The 27,024-nt window shown below is 35.2% G+C and overlaps 1 protein-coding gene across 1 annotated transcript in view; it reads left to right on the top strand.

Annotated features, from left to right (window-relative positions):
- Positions 1-27,024, top strand: part of REV1 (REV1 DNA directed polymerase) — a 95,042-nt gene that overhangs the window by 30,416 nt on the left and 37,602 nt on the right. The window contains 3 exon segments of the mRNA XM_055327939.1: positions 167-293; positions 19,823-19,991; positions 23,653-23,805. Of these exon segments, the coding sequence (XP_055183914.1) occupies positions 167-293; positions 19,823-19,991; positions 23,653-23,805 (449 nt within the window).

Below are 27,024 nucleotides of genomic sequence, written 5' to 3' on the forward strand. Positions count from 1 at the left end.
ATGTTTATAATTATACCTTATGTTGTCATCATATCTTGGTCACTAGCATAGAATAGGGTCAGTTTATTTATTTATTTATTTGTTTGTTTAAATGTAAGTTTCCTTAAGGAAAGGGGCTGAAGAAAATATAACCTTTGTGATTGGTTTACCTTTTTTTAAATTCTAGGGTGGGTATATGGCTGCCAAGGTCCAGAAATTGGAAGAACAATTTCGATCAGATGCTACTATACAGAAGGATGGAACTTCATCTACGATTTTTAGTGGAGTGGCCATTTACGTTAATGGATATACAGGTTGAGTCCTTTTAACTTTTTAGGTACCCTATTTTGGCATGTAGTGTTATTAGGATTGAGAGTGATTTGCTTTAAATTCTGTTTTTATTTATCTTCTATATAAAAATGATAAAATCCTCTGCTTAAAATCTTTCACTTTTCCTTTTTGTACCCCCTGTACCTGTCATTGTGTTTTTCATTTTAATTTTTATTGAATTACCATAGTTTTAAAAAGCCAAAGGAGGTTGAAAATGGAAAACAGTAGTCGTCTTTCATAATCATCTGACTGGAAACTCATCACACATGTGTGAGGCATGTACACTGTGAGCTTCAGTATAGTGGGATCTGTTAGGGCCGTTTCATTGGTGAACTTATCCATAGGTCTTTTTGAGCTGATTGGGGTAGAGGGTGGTGAGTGTGTTAGGTTTCCCAGAATCTTACCTTCTCTAAGTAAATGCTGCCAGCATTTTGGTTGTCACGGGGAGAGATGGTGGCACAGTCCTCACAGTTTAGAAAATAGAATTTCCTTTAATATTCCTCTTCATTTTTTATCCCCTCTATCCACTTCTCCCCTCCTGTATACCTGTTGTCATTGAGTCCATTCTCTGGAAGGGACAGGATGGTCTTCTTTGTGAGTCGGAGTGGAGATCTGGATTTCTGATTTGTCTCTTAGACATTTCAGCCATAAATTCCTTGTTTCATGACCTTTTCACATGGCCACTTTTGAAGGTGCCCAGTGCTTTTTCTGGGCACTGAGTTTCTCTTGCTTTCACTGGCACCAAGCCGACTCTTCTTGTTTCCACATAGCCAGCTTAGATTTTACCTTTCTCTAATCTATGAAGTCAGTTATCACTTGTCTGTTGGCTCTCAGCTTTTATTACTAAAATTTTCATTCTCTTGAGAATTCCTTTCCTCTTGAAATCATTGTAGTGGTTTTTTTTTGTTTTTGTTTTGTTTTGTTTTGTTTTAAGTGAATGGCTGTAAGTATTTGTGTCATTCTGTTATATTTATCCCTCTCTGCTTCTCAGCTGGCTGTACTTGCTTATCTTTAAGGTCTCTTTCTACATCACTTCCCCTCACTTGTCTGATTATCTTCCTATATAGGTATAGGTGACTTCTAATGCTCCTGTGGAGCTAATGGCTCTTTAGTATCTTAGCATTTATTGGATCTTATTGTAGTTGCTTGTGTACTAGATAAGAGGAAGAGCTATACATTTTCATTTTCATTACTGTTGTATCCTTGGTGTCTCTTCCGTGACTGGGCATTAACTACTCAGGAAATATTTGTTGAATTAATGTTAAGTTTTAATTAACAGATACATTTTCCTGGTTAAGTTTTTTCAGGCATCATTGACAAATTTCATCTAAGAATGTTATCTCAAAATGAATGCTGGTGTAGCTTTGGGAAAGTTGGTAAATGCAACTTTTCTACTTAGGTATCCTGGAATATTCAAGCTTCACAGACTTTCCTGAGATGCATTATAAAGATTAAAAGAGTTTAAAAAAAAAAAAAAGGAAAGAAAGGAAACATTGTGTGTTATATTAGCCAGTAATGGAAGTCCCCAGTTAATGGGGGTGCACTTATTCATATAAGAAGAAAGAGAGATAACCTTGTGTGAGGGAGGAAAAAAACAATAGCGATCACTACTATGATTGGGAATCTGAAATTCTAATTCTACTTTTGTCACCAATTTTTGTGTGACCATAAGACATTTTCTCTGTGGACACATTTTATTCAGACCCATTTTATCCCCATCCTTTTCGTTATTAACCCTGTCCTTTTCATTATTTTCCCTGTCCTTTTCTTTAGGATAGGGATAATAATACTAATTTTTGCTCTTAGGAATTACATCATAATTCTACAAGTAAAGTTCCATTTTGTTGAATTTCATAGGGACATGCAAACTCTGATGATACAGTTTTTTTTTTTTTTTGGAAAAATTTTGAGTTTTAATGAGTATTCTGTCAGTTTGTAGATAAAAGAATTGACAACCTCTGTGTAATGAATTAGCAGTAGTCAATTAGTGCTTTAGATGCAGTAAGACTAGTGGAAATGCTATATTATTGTTGATTCTTAATCATGCTCCCCATAGACTTTAACACTTCAAGTTTTCTTGATTCCTTTAAAGTTCCCAGTTCTACCAACTGAACTTCTCTTTGGTGACTCCCATCCTTTGCAACCCAAGTAGCAGTGAACTTGAGATTAAGAAAAGATTCTGCATCTTTTGGATATTGTGTGTCTGTCAACCCATTTTTTTCCCCCCAAAAGAAGATCTTTTCCCTGCTAAGGTTAACCTCTTGGCCTTCCATCCCCTTGTGTGTGTGTGTGTGTGTGTGTGTGTGTGTGTGCGTGCGTGTATGTGTGTTTTAAGATTTATTTATTAATTTGAGAGAGAGCATGTGTGTGCATATGTTAGGAAGTGGACAGAGAGAAAATCTCAGGCAGGCTCTCTGCTGAGTGGAGCTTGACATGGGGCTCGATCATGACCTGAGCTGAAATCAAGAGTTGGATGCTTAACTGACTCGGCCACCCAGGCTCCCCATCCTGGTTTTTTGTTTATTTGTGTGTTTTAGGATTTAATTTATTTGAGAGAGAGAGAGAGAGAGCATATGAGCGGGGTAGGAGCAGAGGGTGAGGGATAAGCAGACTCCTCACAAGGAGCAGGGAGTCCGACATGGGGCTCAATCTCAGAACCTGGGGGTCATGAACTGAGCTGAAGACAGATGCTTAACTTATTGAACCATCCAGGTGCCCCCCCATCCTGTTTTTTAATTTAACTTTTTTTCCTAAGATAATTGTAAATTCATATGCCATAGTAAGAAATAATACTGAGACATACCATGAACTATTTGCCTGGTTTGTCTTGTTGTTAACATCTTATAAACCATAGTAAGATACCAATCAGGAAATGGACTTTGAAACAGTCAAGATAGAGAATGTTTCCACACCACAAAGATTCTTCATGCTACACTTTTATAGCCACACCTGCTTCCCTTTTGCTCTTAGCCCCTTTTTAATCCCTTTAACTACTAACCTGGTCTCCACTTCTATACTTTTTTCATTTCAAGAATGTTACATATATAGAATAAACTGCATATAATATTTTAGGATTGGCTTAAGTTCAGTGTAATATTCTGGAGAGTCATCCAAGTTGTATATATCAGTAGTTTTTTTCCTTTTTATTCCTGAGTTGTATTCCATTGTATCGGTGTTCCACAATTTGTTAACCTTTTACCTATTTAAGAACATATGGGTTATTTTCAAAACATACGATTTTGGCTCAGAACATTTGTGTATAGGTTTTGCTTGAACCTAAGTGTGCTATTGTTGGGTCATGCATATGGTAGTTGCCTGTTTAGTTTTTTTTTTTTTTTAAGATTTTATTTATTTATTCATGAGAGAGAGAGAGAGAGAGGCAGAGCCCTAGGCAGAGGGAGAAGCAGCAGGCTCCCCACAAGGAGCTGGATGCAGGACTCGATCCCGGATCCTGGGATCAGGCCCTGAGCTGAAGGCAGACGCTCAACTGCTGAGCCACCCAGGTGTCCTTCCTGTTTAATTTTTTTTAAGAGACTGCTAAACTGTTTCTTCATAACTGTACTATTTTATTGTACATTCCCATTAGCAGTTTGTGAGTGACCCAGTTTCTCTGTATTCTTGTTTTGAGCGTTTTTTAAAACATTTTAATGTATGTGTTCTGATATCTCATTGTGGTTTTTGTGTTGTAATTGTTCTGCATCTTCACCAGCATTTGATGAAGACAAATTGTTTTTTTGTTTTTGTTTCTTTTCAATTAATTTATATATTCTCCTAGATGTGTAGTGGTGTCTCATTGTGATTTTATTTTGTATTTCCCCACTGTCTAATGATACTGAACATCTTTTGCTGTGTTTATTTGCCATCCGTATGTCCTCTTCAGTGAAATGTCTATACATGTCTTTTGCCCATTTTCTAGTTGGATTGTTTTATATACTTTAGAGTTTTGAGAGTTCTTTATATATTCGACATGTTACTCCTTTGTCAGATAAGTGGTTTGCAGATATTTTTTGTCAGTCTGTTGCTTATCTTTCATCGTTTTCTCATGGTCTTTTGCAGAACAAAGTTAATTTTCTTGAGATCTAGTTTATCTATCTTTATCTTTATGAATTGTGCTTTCTTTTTTTTTTCTTTTTCTTTTTTGTGCTTTAAATTCAGTAGTCTTTGTTTAATACTAGATCTCACCAATTTTTTTCCCAAAATATTTTCATGATATTTTATTTTATTTTATTATTTTATTTATTTATTTTATTTTATGTTCATGGTTTTATGTTTTACATTTAATAAGTTCATGATGCATTTTCAGTTAATTTTTAGTAAATTTATTTTTTTGGTGGCCTGTGGATATCCAGTTGTTCTAGCTCTGCTTCTTAAAAAATTGTTTTCTTCCAATGGATTACTTTTGCACTTTTGTCAAAAATCAGTTGGACCTATTTGGTTCTCTGTTTTATTATATTAGTACATGTGTCTCCTTCACCAATACCAACCACATGGTTTTGATTACTGTGCCTATAGGACTTAATATCAGGCAGAATGACTATTTCCATTTTCTTCTTTGCCAAGATTATTTAAACTATTCTAAGGCCGGTGCCTTTCCATATAAATTTTATAATAAGGTTGTCTGTGTTTATAAAATAAATACCTTGCTGAGATTGTGATAGGAATTACATTAAGCCTGTAGATCAATTTAAGGAGAATTGACATGTTTACTGTGTTGAGTTTTCCAATCTGTGGACCTTCCATCCCATTTTACTCTACTTTAGTTGATTGAACAATTGTATTTTCTATGCTGCTTGTGTATTAGGAACTATAAACAGGGATGATGATTGCTGGAGAATGTGGGTTTTGTGATGAGTAAGTAATCTCAGAGTTTGGTAGAGAGGAAGATAGGTGGCAACACAGGAGAGAAGTTATTGCCTTTGAGAGTTAGTCTGAGTCATTCATAGAGGAATTAACCCTTTAAGCTGGGTCTTGGATAAATAGGATCCTGATGTACATTTTCCTCTTTATATTCTCTAATTTTGGTCATTGGGCTTATTCTGATATTTTAGGTTTTTTCTTTATTCTTTCTTGTTTTTGAACTTGTTTGTGCTTTTGCCTCTTATGATAAGCTTCTTTCGTCACTTCTGTGAATTGAAATTATATTCATCCATTAAGACTCAGATTACATTAGATTTTGTCTCCATTGCTAAACCAGTCCATAGTATTTAAATTTCATAGTATCATTGCTAGAAATATTTGACACCTAAGTCTTAAGTTGTCAGGCCTTATTTGTGTATTATGTTTTTGGAATCAGAAAGCTCATTTTATGTCATAGCACTTAGCCAAATGTGGATCAGAGGTAGCACTGTAGGGCCATAAATTTGCTATTCCATCTGATGTCCTTGGGTCTTAACCGTTCTCATCTCTGATCAAATGTCACCTCCTCTGAGACTTTTCCCTGACCATCCTTATCTAAGATAAGTGTACCTTGCCCTCCAGTTTCGTTTCTAACCCCTTGTCCAGCTTTATTCTCTTCATAGAATTTATTTGTACCTGAACTGGTATCATTTATCTTATTAATCTTCTGTGTGCCCAGTGAAATAGAAGTACCATGAAGCACAGACAGGAATCTTGATCATTGCCATATCCCAGGGGCTAGAACCTTGCCTGTCACATTGTAAAATGCTCAGTAAATATTAGCTAAGTAAATGAGTGAACAACAGGATTTTGTATTTGTACATCAGAATGTTAAAATATTTGCACTCATGCTAATTCGATTGTCTTCTTAAATCTTTAGGTTTTAATTAAGAAATAGGCTACATCCTAGGCTTTTACCGAATTATAATCTCTGGGAGATAGGTCTTGAACATGTTTATTTTGGTGAAAGCTCCCAGGTGAGCTAGTGCTTCAAATCTAGTGAAGTGTAATTGTTATCTTCTGTGGAGTAGGATTAGGACAGTTACTATGGCAAGAGGTGTTTTGGTTATTTTGAACTTTTTTCAATATGTGGATAAAAGACCAGGTCCAATATGGCTTTGGTACTGCTGAAGTTTGTGGAAAAAAAAAAAAAAAAACCAGATGAACAGGCAGATTCTTTGGCATTAATTGCAAAATGAACAAGGTAGTATGTAAGTATGGCATATTTAGAATTCAAGTGATAAGGATTTGTTTGAAAACTTTATCAACCTTACTTTGTTGTTTTCTGAACATGTCAATGTCATGGTTTAGGAAGAGTCCATTTAATGGTGACAAACCAAGTTTTTCAGAAATTTATGCTTCCCAGAAATTATTTTCTTCCTGTATATTTGTATCTTCTTTCATTTTTCAGTGAGACTCTAATCTTGTAAATCAGAGATGTAGGCATTTCACTTATAACGTGGGAGAGACTTGTAATTTATGCCACCCACTGTATTTTTGCCAGTGTCTAATAGGTGTTTTCACCTAGTAGTTAACTCAAAACTGTTCTGTAGTTGTTTGAAACTTCTTCAGTTTTTGTTTGGTTAAGTGTATGTGGCTTTCAGTTGAATGTGATAAGTCTAAGGTAGTTAGGGAGGAAAGGAGTCAAGGGCGTAATAAGCATGGCTACTGGAGGAAGAGTAGTGGGTGGGAGTCAGAAGACAAAAGGGTCTGCACAATGGCTGTGTGATTATGGACAAATCACCTAATTTTTTTCTATTTCCTCATCAGTAACTATGCTAAATTATCTTTTCTAATTTGTAGGATTGTGAGACTCAAATGAAATAATGAAATAATGAAGGATATTACTACTGTAGAACCAAAGGAGGTGTAAGCAGCCATTTGGTTTACTTCTTTCTACCATGTATGTAGCACAACCAACATTTAATCAAGTTCTTTGGATATACAGAATGAAATGATGCGCATAATGAATATTTTCTCATTAGAGATTTATCAAGGAAAACTTCTGTACAAGATTTTAAGTTTTTGTTTATAGAATTTGTAATGATCAAAACTGTTCTTATAAACTGTGCTTAGAAACATGAAAGTGGTCTTCATGTGGCTCTTTTCCTGTTCTGTAATGACATTTGCTGTGATGGGATTTCACTTGCAGAGCTTTAGGCCTAAATTGTGGTCCTGTGATACATGCCTTTTACTTTACTGTGTGTGATTGTTTCTTACTACGGTTGGTTTTAGTTCTAAACTTTAGTTGCATTCAGAATATTCTTTAAAATTAACTGTAGGAGTATTAACTGTAGGAGTATTGTGGAATTTAATTTTAAACTTTGAGAAGATACTTTAAGATCCTAGAGTGCCTTCATTGTTACTAAGAACAACCATTATTATTTTACATAAGTAGTTCTGCTAAATAGTTTGAGTTTTTACAATGCCAGAAATCCTTTTATTGCAGTAGCAATACTTTTTCAAACCCAACGCTTTTATCCTTGTTAATGCTATGAACTTTCAGCCGACCTGCTATAGCAAATTATCTGACTTACATTTTATTCCCCCACCCCCACCACACAATAGTGTACCTTAAGATAATGATGAAAAAGAATAATGAGAAGAGAAGAACTAGCTCTGACATCTCAAAAACTATTATAGAAGGCTGTAAGCATTTAAAACTTTGTGTAACTGGTATAAGAACAGGCAGATAAGTTGTTTAGAGTTGCTCAGACATGTATTTTGTGTGGGCTTCTGGGTGGCTAAGTTGATTAAGTGTCCAACACTTGATTTCAGCTCAGGTTATGATTTCAGGGTTGTAAGCTCAGGCCCCACATTGGGCTCCACACTGGGCATGGAGCCTACTTAAAAAGAAGAAAAAGAAATTATATGTTATGTAAATTAGATATCATCTTTATACACATATATGTATGATTTATTGTAAGTTACATGCATTGTGTTTATTAAACCGAACAGCCTAGTCCTTCAGCACTATTTAAAATATTCTAAGTTAGAAAGTTTCACAGATGAGTGGAGGAGAGGGTCGGATTATTCAGTATAATTTGTTGCAACAAATCGGATGACTGCGAATAAGCTTATACATCAAAGTAATAGGAAATAAAACACTAACATCCCAATAGATTAAAGGCAGGTTTCAAAAACAGTTTATTTCAGGAAATAGACCCGGGTCACAAATATGGAAATATATTCACCTTTACTGTTAGATAAATGTATAATGAAGCAGAATAAGTTTCTGCAAAGTTTTATTTAATTAAAAAAATTATTACATGAATATATGCAGTGCAGGTATGGATGAAAGAAAATAACTGCTCCATTCATTGCTGGAGCAAGAGTGTGAGTTGGTAGACTTGTTTTGGAAAATGACATAATGAAACATGTAAAGGGACTTTAATATGCTTATAACCTTTGGGTTAGTAATTCTTAAAATAAGAGTCTCTTCTAAGCCCATGATCCTGTTTGGCCTCCCAGTATAGGTTTATAGAAAAGATGATCTTATCACCTTGTTTTTATTTGAAAGAAAAGCTCTGCTTGAAAGCAAAAAAGCATTGTATAAGAATAGAAATTTAGTTATAAATTGTACTATCTATAAGATGACTTCATTAAAAAACTGGATAATTTGTAATAATACAGAATAATTTTTGGTAAGTGAAAAAGGGTAGGATATAAAATGAGAAGTAGGGGATGATCAAACTTAGAAAAGCAGAGGAAAGAATTTAGAAGCAAATCATCACAGTGGTAACTTTCTTTGGGCATAGAACTATGAGTGGTATATTTTCTTCTTTTTTCTAGATTTTTTATTCTAGGCATGATTTTATTAGACTAGAGAATAATCTTTAATTCTGAACTTTAATGTTATTTATTTGGGGAAACATGAAATTACTATAGTGCCTTTGCTTTGTTTTTTTTTTTTTTTTTTTTGGTTTTTAGGCTGAACATTTAGGTATAGGAATATGTTACTGATAAGATAGTTTGTAGAAACAAAAAACAAATGATTTATGTAAATATTTCCAAATATACTATATGGTGGATTGTATTTGTTCACTGAAATCTGCTTCCCCTCTCTAGGGGAGGATTTTACTTCCCTACTTGTTGAAGTCAGGTTTGGTCATGTTCACAAAATGTGAGAAGAAATGGTATATATCAGCTTGGGGATAAAGCTTTAAAAATTAGTTTGTGCTTCATTATATCCTCTTTTTCTTTTGCCACAATGACTGACAGCATTCTAAATAGAGGTTGCTCCATCAGTCTGGATCTCAGAGTAAAGATGACCTGGAGCCACAGCTCCATGGACATAATGGAACGTGGGATAGACATGTTTCATGAGTGAAAAATAAACCTTTGTTTTAAGTCACTGTGATTTTTGAGGTCGTGTATTATGCAGCATAATCTACCCTCTCCTCTCTAAGCAGTATCTAAAATAGTGGATAGGAGAAATATCTAGAACGATATTATATTTTAGGTTTTAGGTTTCCTAAAGTGTCATCTTTGGCTTATTTTATTTTATTTTTTAAAGATTTATTTACTAATTTTAGAGAGAGCACCCACACAAGCAGGGGGGGGGCAGAGGAGAGGGAGAGAATCTCGAGCAGACTCCCTGCTGAGCACAAAGCCCAACACTGGCTTGATCTCACCACCCTGGGATTATGACTGGAACTGAAATCAAGAGTTGGCTGCTTAACCAACTGAGCCACCCAGGTGCTCCTCTGGCTAGATTTTATTTTATTTTATTTTATTTTATTTTATTTTTTATTTTTTTTTTTTAAATTTATTTATGATAGTCACAGAGAGAGAGAGAGAGAGGCAGAGACACAGGCAGAGGGAGAAGCAGGCTCCATGCACCGGGAGCCCGATGTGGGATTCGATCCCGGGTCTCCAGGATCGCGCCCTGGGCCAAAGGCAGGCGCCAAACCACTGCGCCACCCAGGGATCCCCTGGCTAGATTTTAGATCAGGGGTTGGCAAACTTTTTCTGTAAAGGGCCAGAGCTTTGTGGGCCATGCAGCTCTCTTTTGGAACTATTCAGCTCTGCTGTTGTAGCCCGAGAGCCATAGACAATATATAAATGAATGAGAGTGGCTGTGTTCCAAAAAAACACTTATTTACAAAAACAGGTGCGCCCAAGGGCCTTAATTTGCTGACCTTTTTTTTTTAGACCACAGACTCAGAATCTTGGGATTAGAGGGAAATTTAAATCTTCAAATTAGTCCTTGTCTATGTGAGAATTCTTCTTCAATCTTGCTTAGTTACTGACAGGCCACCACCACTCAGCCTCTTGCAGTGACTCCAGTGTGATGGTATACTGTCCTGGGAGGCAAGCAAGTTCATTTTCCAGTAGGTCTGATTGTTTTAGTGTGCTAAAATGTGGATCCCTGTAGCTTCCATCTAAAATGTGGATCCTGTAGTTCTTTCTCTAGGACTCCAGAGCATAAATTCAAACCCTGTCATGTCCTCTCAGTGTGCTCTTCATACTAATTCACCCTACAGCTCTCAAACTCGATTATTCCTAGTTCTTTAAAAGTGTGCTTTCAACCCTGTGGCCACACTTCTCTCCAGTTCCTTAACAGCTTTTCTCATCATCTTTTCCTCAGCTTCCTGGAATGTCAAAATCCTATTTAGTTTCCAGGTTCAGCTCAATCAAATGTTTATCGGCTCTCTGTCCCCACAGAACTTTTTTTCTGATAGAATATCTTGTGTTTAAAAAAGCATTTGTGGAATCCTTACTAAATTCTAAGTGAGATGCTTGAAAATATGGATACTGAGGATACACTCATGATTAAGTAAGGTTCCTGCCTCCTTAAGTTATAAGTAATACCATAAGTGCTATTGGATGCCTGATTAAAGCTGCTGGTTGTTTTGAATTATTAAGTTCCAAAATACCTGAAAGGTTTTGCAGTCTTAAAATTATATGTATTTTTAAGTACACCAAGAACAGATAAATGAAACATATATGTTATTTACTTGGGATATTTTTTACCTTTTGTTGTTAGGTTAAGTAGTTTTTACATAGGCTTTGGAATAGAACTTCTTTTAAGTAGTTGAAAATGCTAATAGTTCTAATGTGTGTGACTCCGGATTTTCTCACTCCTATGCTAAAAGGCAAAATGGTAATAGTTTATGTTACAAATTGAACTTTCAAAATAAAGTTTTGTATAATACTACTTTGTTTGGTATTGGGGGATTTTTTGGTAATGGTTCATTTGAAATAGGGTTCTGCTATTTATAAAAAATTGAAAATCACTAATTTAAATGTCTCCATCTTCTTAATTAAGGCAAAGCAGTTTTTTAATTTGTTTCCTTTGGTGTTTTATACATGACTGAAACATCACTTAATGCTTATTAGCCAGTATGACTTGATTTTGAGATCTATAGAGGACTCCTCCTGAATGAGTTTTACTGTACTTCTCTAATGAAGTTGGTCAGGGTCTAGCATATATTGCATCATAAATAGAATCAAATGTGTTCTAGGCATGTAGTTTGACCCAAGTGAGGTAGAGCAGAACCATCCCACTCGTGGTCTACCCTCTGTATGTTTGCATTGTTTGAGTTCATTATTTTGAGGGAGAGGAGGAGGTAAAGCTAATTAAAAAAAGGCAGAGACTTGACTTGGTTTAGTCATGTGAGACATCTTTGTCCTGTGTTGTGTATCAGTTCTCCTACATACTAAATGGTGCTGTTGTTTTAAAATAAAATGTGGAACCTCAGTTTTCACTGTCAAATTTTTCTCATTGAGATATTTTTTGGCCAAGATTACTTTGTCTCTTAAGTTAACTGTCTACTGTCTGTCACGCAGAAGTGTCACCACCTGTGTTCTTAGTCACGTCCTGAGTTGAAATACTGTGCAGTATAAAGCTGAGAACTCATTAATCTTCCTGTAGGTAAACACTGCCTCTACAATCACTACTCTTGGTACTGTTTGCTGAGTTCCCAACATTGTCCTTAGGAGATACATTGTTATATGTTTGCAAAGCTTTCTTTCTAAGATATTTGTAAAATTATTAAATTGTACAGTCCTATTCCTGAGAAATACAGTTTAGGTGAAGAAGTCTCTTGTTGATCAGTTACTCTTTGATGGATCTTGTGTTTTGTCAAGAAAGGACATATAAATAAATGCACATAGAAAAGAAAGTGTATGTTCAAGCTATAAGTTTTATTTTTTATTTTATTTTTTTAAGCTAGAAGTTTTAGAACCTGTTTTTAGATTTATTAAAACTTGAAAATATTATTTGAATTTTGTATGCTTTATAAAAGAGCCTCCTTCAAGATGTTGAATTTTGGCTTTAAAGTATGTAATAGGAAACCTTCATGGTTTTGCTTTGGTTGAAGTATTTCTAGTTTTTGTGTACCAGTTCTCCAAATAAAATGGCAAAGCTTTAAAAAGTTTGGAAAAGTTGAGGGTTCCTGGGTGGCTCAGTCAGTTCAGTGTCCAACTCTTGGTTTCAGCACAGGTCATGATCTCAGAGTCCTGAGACTGCACTCCACATCAGGCTTTGCGCTCAGCAGGCAGTCAGCTTGAGGATTCGCTCTTCTTCTGCTCCCTTCACCCCCAGTAAATAAATCTTTTTAAAAAAGTATCGGAAAGTTGATTGCATGTGCACTGACTCTAGGATTAATATGGAAATTTTTAATCTGCAGGTGGCTCCCATTATCATGAATCTTTCTCTGCAACTTTTCTGAGGTTTAGAATATATATTGAGAGGCAATAAGTTGGAAAAGGAGCATGGGAACAAATCAAGGCTTGGATTTTAATTTAATTCTAGATTTTTTTCACTTATTAGCTAATCCTGTCTCTTAGAGCAGTGAGATTTTCACAAGCATCTTTAAAGTGTTAGTAGTAATAATAATGTTCTCCCAAGCTCTTACAATTATTGATTTTGCAGAATTGAAAATTAAATGTGAATAAAATGACAGACATAATAAAATTCAAGTTAATATTATTATATGAATGGTGTTGTTTTGCTGAAACTAAATTCCTGTTTACAATATAGATGTGGTACTAACTGGTATGTAGCATATTCCTTTGTGTTTAGCATGGCTGTCAAAATGTGGTTTGCTTTTTTAAAAATTTTTTTGAATTATGGCATATTATACATAACAAAGTTTACCACTTTATTCTTAAAGTGTATAGTTTGGTAGTCTTAAGTATAGCCACCTTATTATACAACTGATCCCTAGAGCTTCTTTATGTTACAGAACTGAAACCCTATACACATTAAATGACCCTCCATTCCCCCCCTCCACCCGCAACCACCATTCTACTTTTCTGTTGGCTGTGAATTTGACTATTTGAGATACCTCAAAGAAGTAGAGTCATTCAGAATTTTTTTTTGTCACTATTTTATTTAGTGTAATAAGAGGTTCAAGGTTCAGGTTGTAGCATGTATTAGAACCTTCCTTTTTAAGGCTGAATTATATATCATTGTATGTATGTACCATATTAGTATGTAACATTTAAAGCTGTCCATGACAACAGCACTAGTACCTTCATAACAAAACCTGGGCATTAACATCTTGTGACAGTGCTTTAGTTAGGAAATGATTATCCAAATAATCCTCCCCAGATGTATGTTTTCTGGTAAGAATAGTATTGAAATGAAATTAATAATCTCACACAGGACTTGTGATGCCAAGACTTAACTGTCAGTTTCCAGTGTTGGAATCACTAGTGGTGAGGAGTGAGATAAGGTATGTCAAGGACCTGACTAGAATAGGCCCTAAATTCATGTTGATTTTCTTTCCTCAGTTTTTTACCTGCTTTTGTTTATAAACCAGCTAATGACACTTTTATTCTGCTCTGCATAGAGGTGGATGTTTTTAATAAATTTGACATATATATTGGTGCTACTAGAATGGACATGTGTCTACTGACCATGGGAAAGGAAAAAAATGACATTTTCAAGTTTTATTATCATGTATAAAAATTTACCCTTGTTATTTTGTTTAGTAAAAATGTATTAAGAGCACTTACTCTATAAAGAGGATATGCCAAGTATTAATGCATCTCTTAAAAAACATATTTTGTTAAATATAATGGCTTAGGGAAACTGACATCTAATCTTAAATTTCTGTATGGGATATTTAGGATTATTGCTAGTAAAAATAGCTGTCAGATTGTTTTGTCACAGAGGAAATTTTCTGAGAATATTGATTCTGTATCATGTTTCAAACCACTGCTGTGTTTCCTCAGTAGGAAAGCTGTAGATGAAAAGAGTAGACTAGTTTCACTTTTTTTTTTTTCAAATGTCTTGGATCTTCTGTGCCTGTATTTTAATGGACAGTTTGGGAGTTGATATAGACGTTGTAGGATATATGAGTAAATGAAAGCACTGACAGTATTGCTTGTTGAGAGATTAGAAGTGAAGACCCCATAAATTTTTGCCTTCTGTTTAAAGATTTTGTTAGCATATGATAGGATCAGGTATAGAACTTCAGTTACAGAGGATAAACTCAGTTGAGCAGGGAATCTGGTAAAATACACATAAAAGATAGTTTATTTTAACCAGGTCATCAAAGCACTATTACCGACTTTTTGATGGATAGTCAAGTTGGTTGTATAATACTTTTTTTTTTTTCTGTGATGGTATTTAATGTGATGGAAGCTGTTGGTAATTGAATATGAAGCAGGGATAGAAAACTTATCTGGAAGCCAAACAGATTCATAATAGTTTAGGTCTGAAAGGAACCTTAGGAATCATTTGCTCTAGTCATCCCATTTGACCTCTGTCACACTAAAGCATAAAGATAGTAGATACTTGTTAATTTTGACAGAGCTAGACTGAACTCAGGACTTTTGGTCTCCAGTTCACTGTGTTTCCCTTATACTACATATTTTATCTTGTAAAGACAGTATTTGCTTTTAAGTACTTTGTATTACTCGACCTTAAACTTACTGAATTTTATACCTGTCGTGTGTGTAAAAGACATTGGTGTTTATTAGATAATCAAGATATGTGAATTATTGACCTACCTTTTCCAATGTCTTGCTAACATATATATGTATTTTTTAACTCATTTACTTTTTTCTGCTTTAGTTCCTTCATCCATAAAATTGAGTGACCTGGTTTGCTTTTCTCTCACAAACTTGTAAAATAGTCTTCAAGTTTTGTTTGCTGGACATAATGGTTTTAGTACATAGATAGAATTATATAATAAATAGCTTTGTAAAGAATCTTAAGGATCATCTAGTTTAGCCTCTCATTTTGTAAAGAGGAAACAGGCTAAATGGGATGGGTCAGTTGCCCAAGATATTACAACTTTTCAGCTGGAAACCATGCCTTTTTCTTTTTTTAAGATTTTATTTATTCTTAAGACACAGAGAGAGGCAGAGACCTAGGCAGAGAGAGAAGCAGCCTTCCTGTGGGGAACCTGATGCAGGACTTGATCCCAGACCCTGGGATCAGCCCTGAGCTGAAGGCAGATGCTCAACCACTGAAGCCACCCAAGTGTCCCAAAACCATGCTTTTCTATCCCGGTTAGCAACATGTTAAGGCTGATCAAGAGTTTTTGGAGACAGAAACCTGGACCTGAATTGTAGCTATCCCACTAGCTGTATGTGACTTTGGAAAGTTACCTTATTCTCTTTGATCTTTTAGTTTTTCTAATAATTAATCTACCTAAAGTTGATGTTATTTATAAGAAACCTTAAGTGCATTGATGAATAATAATTTACTTGTTGAAAAATTCAGTAAATCTCCAGAGAAATAATTTGATTGGCACATGTACCTTTAAAAAAATATTTTGTTAGAACTGCTGTTTTTGGTTTTGTTTTTTCTTCTGGTAAAGTTGTTTTTGGGAGCCGCTGAGGCTCTGAGACACTCTTACTTAAAGGATCTTCCCCAAGATGTCATTGGTAACGTATGGTGATGATTTTTGTTGGTGATTAAGTTACTTTTTAAATATTCTAATGTATTTAAAAATAATATGTTCAGTGAGGATGTATAATGAGGGTTGAGAGATAATTTATTTACTGTTTGAATTGGTCTAGTTGGTTTAAGTTTATTTATACCAATATGGAAAATGAAATGGTTATTAAATCTCTACAGGCTCTTTTAGTTCTGACATTCTCTAGAGGGTAACATCAGTTGTAAAGATTTGGGGGATAAAATGTCTCTGAATAGTTTTTTGTTTTGTTGGATTTTTCATTTTCTTCTTTTGTTCTTGCTAATACATTAAGGACTTTCTTGAAGGAAAAGGTACTGGAGGGTGGGCAATAAGATGATTTAAAGGTGGGATTATGAATTAAAAAATGTAATGATTTATAGGTAGAGAAAAGCCTCAGACATGGAGTTTTTTCCTTCTTTCTGCTTTTGGGGTAAGAGATGGTAACATAATAATGCTGGTAATAGGTGACACATAATTCTTACTTTGAGCATGGCACTTTTCTTAGCAATTTATAATTTTAGTTCTTAATCCCATAACAGCTCTCTGAGGCACTATTATTATCAGTTTACATATGAGAAAAGTGAGGCCCTGGAAAGTTAAGTAACTTGCTTGAGGTCCACAATTTAGCAAGGGATTGAGCTAGGATTTGTGCCCACTCGATCTTGCTCTGGACCCTGTGCTATATGGCCTAATATGTTGAGTTACTGAGTAAATGTTTTGAAAATAGACATGGTAATACGACTCACACTCCACTTTTACTAGAGGGGTGAAAACCCCAGGCAGGAGGCTTTGATGCATGGGAGATACCAGTAAATTCAGTAAATGTGTACTGAACACCTGCTTTGTGGCAGACATAATGGAAGTGAATAAAACAGACAAGGTTCCTGCCCTCAAGGAGCACGTGCTCAAGGGGGAAATCTAACAACAAACAAATAGGGTAATTTCAAATTGTTCCTGGTAGTATGAAGAAAATTACCTGGTGTAGTAGATTGGAGGGATGGGGTTACACAAAGCTTAGTGTCATAGAGGTTTCATGGGGTTGGATACTGTGTCTCCCAAACATTTTTCTCTACTTAGCCCACATCTGCTGAATTTAAGGAGTGTGTTAAACACAAAAATGAATTTATTGTGCAAATCTTCAGAGCTGTTGTTTATATTCTTTTGAACTTGTAATGTGGAAGTATGTTCTTTTGCTTGAAGAAATAGAGCCAGAGAGAAATACTGTTTTAAAAATATCAAAAAGCTATAAAAGTGAGGGCAGCCACCAGCCACCATGCACGCCAGGCTGTTGGGGCTGGTGGAGTGGTTCCTGGCTGCTGTCCTTGGCACATTAAATGGCAGTTCTGTGTTTGAAAAGTTAGGACTACCATGTCAGCATATGTGTTGTCTTCTACCGTTTTTTGTATAGGGCTGGATCCTCAAGTCATACAATGCTTTAAAGGAGTTCTGCTGTCATTATAATTTATAATAACAGTTTTTACATTGAGTACTTTCTATGTGCCAGGCTTATTTATTTGTAAAGAGGAGAAAGCTTTAAGGAGTTAAGTCCTTTTTCAAAGTAATACATCCAAAGAATGTTAAAGCCAAGATTAAATCCAGGTTGGTCTGACACCAGATTTCATGTAATCTTACCTTTTAACTAGATTGGTTTTTATGGTCCACTTCACACTGAAGAATATGTACAGAGTTTGCAAAGTGAACTTCAAGGAGCCTCCTTAATTTCATCCAGTAGGCCAGTAAATTGTCCAGGTTTTCCAGTTCCAAATTTCTGCAGTAATTCAATTTCAGAGAGCAAGTAGTAGAGGGGACAGTGCTTTTACAAGTATGCGTAAACAAAGGTAATGTTTTCTGTCAGCCTGTTTCCTATTTAAATCATTGAATACAATTAGAATTGGTTGAGGAAAGTTGTGGATTAACTTGTAAATACTTTTTTTGCATTTCCTTGCTTTTTATTGGATTTGGCGTCTGTTCATATTATGTTGTATCTAGCCTTTGAATTGGTACTTAATACTATTGTGTCAGCCAAATTTTGTAATCTTTAGGGTAAGAAAATAAGTAAACTATAGATTTTCGACTGGCTAGCTGCTTAATTTCCACTGTTTTACATTAAATCATTGTGATGCTCAAGTTTTTGTGATTTCCTAACTCCTGGAAACCTTATGAATTCTGAGTTAATTTTATTTAAAAGTTGTTTTCATTTCCCTTTTTAGTCCACTGTTGAGTTTGGTTAACACTAGCCGCATGTGTTAATAAGCACTTGAAATGTGGCTGGTCTAAATTGACAAATGTTGTAAATGTAAAATACACGCTGGAGTATAAACAGAATAATGTGAAATATCCCAGGTTTTTGTGTTGCTTACGTGGTGAAGATGTTGAAGTGATGATTTGGATCTGTGAGATTAAAAATATTATTCAAATTAATTTTACCTTTTATTCTGTTTTGTGAGTTTACTAGAAAATTTTAAATTACAGTGACTTGTATTTATGGTTCACATTATATTTGTATTGAGCAGTGCCAGTGCAATCAGTAACATCAAATGAATTGTATACTATAAGAATTTACCAAGACTTGACCAACCTGTCAACATTGTCTAAATGTTCTAAATCTATCTTGTTAGTTTTTTTCTGATTCTAAAAACTAAAACTCCCCTAGTTACATAGTTACTATAATAAAAGTGTTTATTTAAATACTTAGACCTGTATTGCTTAGACTTAAGATAAATCTGTTGGTTGGATAACAAAGTATCCTCCTGTGATGTCCCCCCCCCCCACCCACCCCCCCCCCCCCCCCGGGGTATAGCTGTTTTGAGGAAGGTGTAATTTAGAGCTTTCATTAGAATAATTAGGTTGGAAGAAACAAACTATTGAAAATAATTAGTTTAATGTGATGTTAGTAATACTGGTCATAACTTCAGTGAGTTAGACTTTTTATGCAAAAGCATAAACCATACTGATTGTTGTTTAAGATATTTTTCTATAGTTTTATTAAAAAATAATTTCAGAGATGGGGGCAGGGAAAAATAATTTTTTTTTGTTTTTTTTTGGTGGGGGGCAGGAATAATTTGAAACAAAACCGAAAAAGATGTTTCTTTTTCTGTGATTTTTTTTTTTTTAATTGGTGAACTTTATTTTTTGGCTTTGGTGCAAGTTCATATTGAGAAACTGAGTAAGATTATCTTCTTATATTTTCTTAAATAAAAATAAAAATTATTAAGCTTCATAAGAGTAAAGTCTTTTAGTAGCCCTACAGTAAGTCTGTTTGTTCATAGTAAGTTATGAGTGGTTTATCTATCTACTATTGTATTCTGAAGGAGGTGTAGGATTAATTGGAATCTCTGTAAACTGATCTATAAATGATTTTATGGTAATTAATTTTTTAGAACATAAGATACCAATGTCAAGGTCATGTAGCTAAATATGGTCAGAAGTTTTAAAACATCTGCTCTGTTATTAATATTTGTTTCATTACTTGAGGTCCCTGTCTCCTCTGGGCATCTCTTAGCAGTAGTTTTTTTTTTGTTGGTGGAGTGTCTCTAGCAGGCAAGAGGATGTGCTAAAGCGACATAGCCTTATTTATCACTTTGTGATTTACCTCCCAATTTTGTTTACTGGCAACACAGCCCAGGAGGAAGTGGATCAGTGATAGATTCTTTAAGTTGGGCTTTATAAGGGGTTATTCAGTTAGGGCTTAACTTAAATATAAAACTCTTAACATTATTTTAATATTAATTTTACAGATCCTTCTGCTGAGGAATTGAGAAAGCTAATGATGTTGCATGGAGGCCAATACCATGTGTATTATTCTAGATCCAAAACAACACACATTATTGCCACAAATCTTCCCAATGCCAAAATTAAAGAATTAAAGGGGGAGAAAGTAATTCGGCCAGAATGGATTGTGGAAAGGTAAGTTTAATTTTTTAATTAAATTTTAATAAGTTTTTAAAATTGGAATGCTTTTTGTTTATATTATAAACACCTCACTTACATCGCCTCTTAAGGTTGAAAAATAATGTCTTAAACTGTTGTACTCTTTAACCTCACATTGATAATTTAGGTAACCTAATATGTTAGTGTTCTTGCATCCTCAGCTACCAGGAGTTAGGGGCAATGACTCAGGTAAGCAGCAGGAAGCAGTGATGGGAAGGGGTTGGCTAAACATGGTGTTCGTTCAGAAAATGTTTATACATCTCTGATGGGCTCTGTACTTGGGAAATATCAGTGAAGTAAATAAAGATCCTTTCCCTACCTCTTGGAGTTTATGTACTACTGAAGAAAACAGAAAGTAATATTCTTCGTATATAAGTAAATTATATGTTAAGAGTTAATACATGCTAAGGGAAAAAAAGAAGAGCCAGGGTATTGGACCTGGTGTACTAGAGGAGAAGGGACAGAGAGGAGGAGCAATTTGCAGTATTATTAATATCTGTTTTTCAGTTATGTTACTGTTCTTTGTTGTTGGTTTAGAACTGATGTCATGAATCAGAGGTGATTCATACTAACTACCTAAATTTAATTTGTCATCTGATGAGCCATAACTTAAGTGATTTATATTTTAAGTGACACATAATACATATAAGTAATTGCTAGATTTACGAAAGTTCAAAGTGAAGATATTAAAATTCTCATTTGTAAAAGAAGGCTTAATATTGATATGCTGTGATTAGGTGAGAACTGTTAATTTGTACAAACTATCCAGCACAGTGCCTGGCACATTGTTAGATACATAATATATAAGAAGTTCCTTTCTAATTTTATTTTTATTCTATGGACATTATCAGGTATTAGAAAATTAATTCCAAAATGACAAAACTGCATTTTTAAAAAGTGCATTTGGCTTTCAGAAAACCAAATGTATCTTATAGATTAAGGGTTTTTTAAACCTTGGGGGATTAAGTTGACAGTTCATCCCTGGAACATCTTACTGATTTCCTTTTGCTGTTTTCTTGTGATTTGTCCTCTCATTACGTAGGACCAATGAATATGACTTTTAGCTATGTATCTCCTTAAAAAGGGAAGTGTGCAGTTTTCAGTATAAGAAGTTAGTATCATTCCAGAGTTGGGCTGTGTATTGTCATGTACAGACAATCCTATCATCATGTTAGGGCTAGCATTGGATCTGAAAATATTAATCTGACTTTGGAGGGAATGGTGGAGATTCAAAGACAGTAGGAAAGTGGACTGAAAAGGGTGCTTGGTGGGTAGAACTTGATTTACTTAGAAAATGTAGTTTTCATTATAGCTGTTTTTGTTTTGTTTTGTTTTTCGTTTTAATACTTGCTTTTCCTTCTTGCCCTGAATGCAATTAGAGAATACAATTGAAAAAGCAACTTAAGGTAGTTACAAGTTTTAAAGTTTACCTGAATGGATTTTATTTCATATTGAAGTCAGGCTTAATCATTTATTTTTAAATAACTGACGTGATTTTGGACATCCTGATTATATGGCCTGTTTGCTTCATTTTATATATGAGAAGGCAAAGCTACTAAGGCTGACTTGCCCAGAAACATCAGGATTCAGAATCCAGATTTTCCTGACTCCTGTTTGGGTCTGCTCTTTGCCATTTAATTAAGCTTATTATAGATGAATTGGCCTATGTGGAAATGGATCAGCCTGGGCATACATCTTAATATATAAAACAAATGCCTAATGTCTACACGTCTTAGCATGGAGTCCTTTTGGGAAACCACAGTACTGTTTTCTTTCATACTCTAATCCCAATCTTGTTCATCTTGTCTTAGTCGTGTTTTGATGAGATTTTATTATACTTAAAATTTTAGGGACGCCTGGGTGGGTCAGCAGTTTAGCACCTGCCTTTGGCCCAGGGCAAGGTCCTGGAGTCCCAGGACTGAGTCCCACATCGGGCTCCCTGCATGGAGCCTGCTTCTCCTTCTGCCTATGTCTCTGCCTCTCTCTGTGTGTCTCTTATGAATAAATAAAATCTTAAAAAAAAAAATTAAACATTATTTTAGTTATTTAATGGATGATACATGACATTCTTTAATTGTTTTTCCTGTTTTTGGTTAGAGCAGTTTAAAAAGCAGCTATACCACTTTTGAGTGTGTAGGGTGATAGCTTTGCTTTGATTAGAATTCCCTGATGTCTGTCTGTGTATCATTAGACCAGAGTTAATGTGGGGGGAAGTCCTTTAAGGGAGAAGCCTGTGTGCATTAGGTTTAGGTATGAGATTATTTTACTAAAAACTTTGCCTTGCGTATCTCACACTTATATATGGTATATTGTAAGTCAGGGATTTTAAATTTTTTGTTCTAATCCTTTTCTTCAGATAATTTAATGACATTTGAACGATAGAATAGTTAATGAGGAGCTGCTGTGATTCACACCACTGCCTCATCAAGCCTGGCAATGCCATGGAGCACAGTTTAAAAACACTGTCCTCAGTTATTAAAGGCTGATTTTGTTTTTGTTGTTTGTTTTGTGTTGAGTGTTTTGTAGCAGGGGACCCTGCCTACTATGGTTAGGTTCCCACATGGGTCTACTGGCAGCGTGAGTTGATGATTGTTGCAGTTCCATGGCCGGCTCATCGGGATCTCCTGGTGGGGGTGCCTGGTTCCCAATCAGATCTGCCCTTTCTTTTTAAGCTCCCAAACTATAATATGTTAGTACGTTTGTTAGGTACTTATGATACTACAAAGAGCTCATACTTCATATGGGCTAAAATGTTTCTAATTACATTTACTACTAATATCAGTGCTTATTCAACTCAAGTAAAAGTTGTGATTTCATCTCGTTTTTTTTTTTTCATTTCTCTTGTGTTTTTTATATCTTGCCTCAATTTATTCTTCATAGAAAATATGTTTGATTCTAGTTTCTAGTATAGATTTGGCTTTTATTTTTAAATTGGTGTTATTTACATTTCTCTCTCACAGTGCTATAGAGTTCTTCTAAAACTATTTTTACTCGACTAGCTAGCCAACAGACACATTTCAGACTTTCCCCCAGGTTACTTGTAGGTAATTCTGTATCAGAAAGTGTATTCTCTGTCTTCAGGTTCTCAAGAATGAATAGTTTATTCTCAGTATCTGTAGTAAACAAACTCCATACTCTGTAGGAGAAAGGGCAAGAAGTTGTATACATTTTTTCATACTTGTTTATTTCCTTTCCTGAGCTCATAGTGTAGAAATTGGAAATCCTCATCCATTTTAGTTATTCTGGAAATACTTAGTATGTAAGATGAGCTTTGAGAAAGTCTTGATAATTCTATGTGAATTGTTTGGGAACTGTGGTAAATATTAAAAGCATGATGGTTAAAATATTGACTAGTCATAAGACTCCATGCATGCAGTTTTGTCATCCTACTCTGTAGTTACTTATTTTCCCCTCAGATTTTTGGCCACTAACTTTTAGAAGTTCACATGTATGTCTCTGCATGAGTAGAATGTCTTATTCTTAGAGCCACAAACACGGAGGGAGATGAACTAAACTAGGAAAATAGGTGGCTCGTTTTTGGTGAAAAGCTCCTATTATTCAGAACAAAAATTATTTTCGTGAAGCTTATTTTCCCAAAGTATTGAACTCTTAAATTAGTGTTACTTTTTTGTTTCAGCATCAAGGCTGGACGACTGCTGTCCTGCATTCCCTATCAGCTGTACAGCAAGCAGTCCAACATGCAGAAAGGTCTCAACTTTAATCCTGCATGCAAAGCTGAGGAACCTGTGCCAGGTCCAAGCAGTGTAGCCAAACAGCTCAACAACAGGGTGTAAGTTTGTCTACATTGGAGAGTGTTGCAAAGCTGGGTTTTAGCAGTGGGTATAGCCCCTGCTTTGCTGAGATAGAAACAAACACAAAAACCTGGCCATTCATGTGTATTAAACATGTTTAAAATATGTGTGTAGGTATCTTGTCAAAAAATTATTTTTACTGTGAAAGTTTCATAAACAAAATGTAAATAAGAAAGCTTTTCCAGGGATCCTTGGGTGGCTCAGTGGGTTAGCGCTGCCTTCAGCCCAGGGCGTGATCCTGGAGACCTGGGATTGAGTCCCACATCAGGCTCCCTGCATGGAGTCTGCTTCTCCCTCTGCCTGTGTCTCTGCTTCTCTCTCTCCCTGTATCTCTCATGAATAAATAAAATCTTAAAAAAAAAAAAAAAAGAAAAAGAAAGAAAGCTTTTCCAGGGGCACCTGGGTGGTTCAGTGGTTGATCATTTGCCTTTGGCTCAGGGTGTGATCCCGGGGTCTCGGGATTGAGTCCTGCATCAGGTTCCCCACAGGAAGGCTGCTTCTCCCTCTGCCTGTGTCTCTGCCTCTCCCTCTGTGTGTCTCATGAATAAATAAATAAAATCTTTAAAAAAAAAAAAAAAGAAAAAAGAAGGCTTTTCCAGTTGTTTTAGATTCCCATGTAAACTAATGAATCTTGGGATGCCTGGGTGGCTCAGCAGTTGAGCGTCTGCCTTCTGCTCAGGTCGTGATCATGGGTCTGGGGATCAAGTCTCACATCGGGCTCCCTGCCAGGAGCTCGCTTCTCCCCCTGCATGTGTGTCTGCTTCTCTCTCTGTGTCTCTCTTATTTATTTATGAATAAATAAAATAGTTTTTTAAAAAATAAACTAATGAATCTGAAGTTATTAGAAGTAAAATTTCCCATGGATTTTCCTGAAAGTAATTATTTCCACGGAAGTAATTTGCTGTGGAATGTTGCTTTCTCAAAAAACTGAACTAACTATGCCGGGTATACTTTTGTTGTGTGGCCTATACATACGGAAAATGTTAACATTTCTAGGTGGTTTTTGAAAAATTCCAAATTCATAGCCATTTTACATATGTAAATATTTTTATAATGGTAAAAATTTACAGTTAGAGGTAACTCTAGACTTGAGTCTAGACTTGAGTCCATGTGACAGGTTTTTAAAAAATATTAAGCTTTAATTGCAATAATCTTGGGTAAAGTGGTTTCATGATTAATTGGTGTGTTGACTTAACATATATGTCAGGTGGTTCATTATCATTAGCCTTCCCCTTATTTATTAAATTGCTTGCTTTGGGAGTTGGATATATATATATTTTTTAAAAGGCCAGGAGTCTAATTAACCTGTGGAGATCCAGTGTCACCACCTTCCATAGTTTTTGTTGTTATTTGTTTTTTAGCTTGTGTTCACTTATAAGCATATTCACATTTTTCACATTACATGATACTTTTGATTTTTTTTAGAAACATCAAGATGCACAACAAATAATATCAGAAAATGTTTCTGAACGTACTTGATATCTTTTTCTTACCCGCACTAATAAAAATAGAAAGTAGGTGTTTTTTTTTTTTAATTCTTTGTGCCAGTTTTAGCAAGAATTTATCCTGATAGATTGTACTTTTTTTTTTTTTTTTTAGAGATGTTATTTATTTGAGAGAGAGTGAGAGTGAGCACAAGCAAGGGGAGAGGGAGAAGCAGACTCCCACTGAGTGAGGAGCCTCATACAGGGCTCAATCCCAGGATCCCAGAATCACAACCAGAGCCAAAGGCAGATGCCCAACCAAATGAGCGACCCAGGCTTCCCTAGATTTCACCTTTTAATCTATATACACTGTTGCCTAATTAATGTGTATCTACCAGTGATATATTTCCACTACACCTACTTTATGAATATCCATTTGTCTAGGCTGAAAAACCGAACCACAGTACAGTAAGAATATATATTAGCAGTGTGTTTCTTGCCAATATATGCAATTCTGTTGCATATGTTGCTAGTATACTTGGAAAGAATCTTTACTGTTTGTGACACAGAAAACTAGATGTCAGGCTTTTTTGATTTACTTCACTTTTGTTGAAAGAATCTTTACTGTTTGTGACACAGAAAACTAGATGTCAGGCTTTTCTGATTTACTTCACTTTTGTTGCTCTCTGTGATCATTATTGTTTGGTATATTTAATACATTTTATAAATTCCTTTGAAATTCTTTTATGTGATTTCTTGTTCCCTTGTTTTCTCTTTATCTCAAGGGCCAGACATATAACAAATTAGGTTTTCTTTCCTTCCTCTTTTAATCGTTTCCTGTTGGTCGTCTCTTTCCCTTTCACTGGCATGATCATCTGTGAGGACTGAACCTAATCAGAGTTGGCTGTCATATTCCATAAGATGGTTCAAACAGACAGAGCCAACCCAGAAATGGGTGGTAATGTTTTGCATTCTACTCATGTTTGTGACTTCTCTGTGTGTTCAGGTTGCTATTACTAATATATCATGTTGGACTTTAGATTAAACCTGCTAATACTGTGGTAACCTCACCAATGCCTGGGGACCATGTATCAGGCAACCTTCTCTGGAGCCTGAACTACTAACTGGATTAATGATGTGGGTATTTTTCTAAGTGGACTGAATTACAGTTCTGTAATTCAGGTTTTTGTATTTGTGAGATGACTTTTTTGAATGCAAATGAATTTTGTCTTTATAGCAAACATCTAGAGGAGTCACAATGTGAATTTAGCTAAATTTTGTCATAGGCCCTGCATTTATAAATTTGTCATCAGGGATCTTGGTCCAGATTGCCTTGGACCACCTTAGCATCTGAATACACTTTTCTTAGAGATTAAATGCCATTTTCTTGGTTAATAAGTGAGTGTGTCCTCATTTTTCTAGGTATTTTTTTTTCCTGAATTACCCATACACATTAACCTGGTCCTTACTTTTTATTTACTAATGCAACAATTGGCCCCATTAATGGATTAGTACATAGAGTCTGTCAGTCTTCCTGAATGAAACTTAACTGGCCCTAGGATTGTAGCAGTATTGGATTTAATGTGTTGAACAGTGCCTTACATAAAACTAAAACTAGGAATAATAATTCAAATAAAGTTTCTTAATCCATTTTTATGGGAGCTATTTATACTGAGTCCCATAATTTATTAACTCCCTAGTAAATGGCAGACACTGTGCCTCCAACTGGATATTTAGAGATTACAGATTCCATTTAATTTTTAGTGGGAAAAA

The sequence above is a fragment of the Nyctereutes procyonoides genome, unplaced genomic scaffold, assembly GCF_905146905.1.
Source record: "Nyctereutes procyonoides isolate TBG_1078 unplaced genomic scaffold, NYPRO_anot_genome, whole genome shotgun sequence".
In the NCBI taxonomy this organism is placed as follows: domain Eukaryota; kingdom Metazoa; phylum Chordata; class Mammalia; order Carnivora; family Canidae; genus Nyctereutes; species Nyctereutes procyonoides.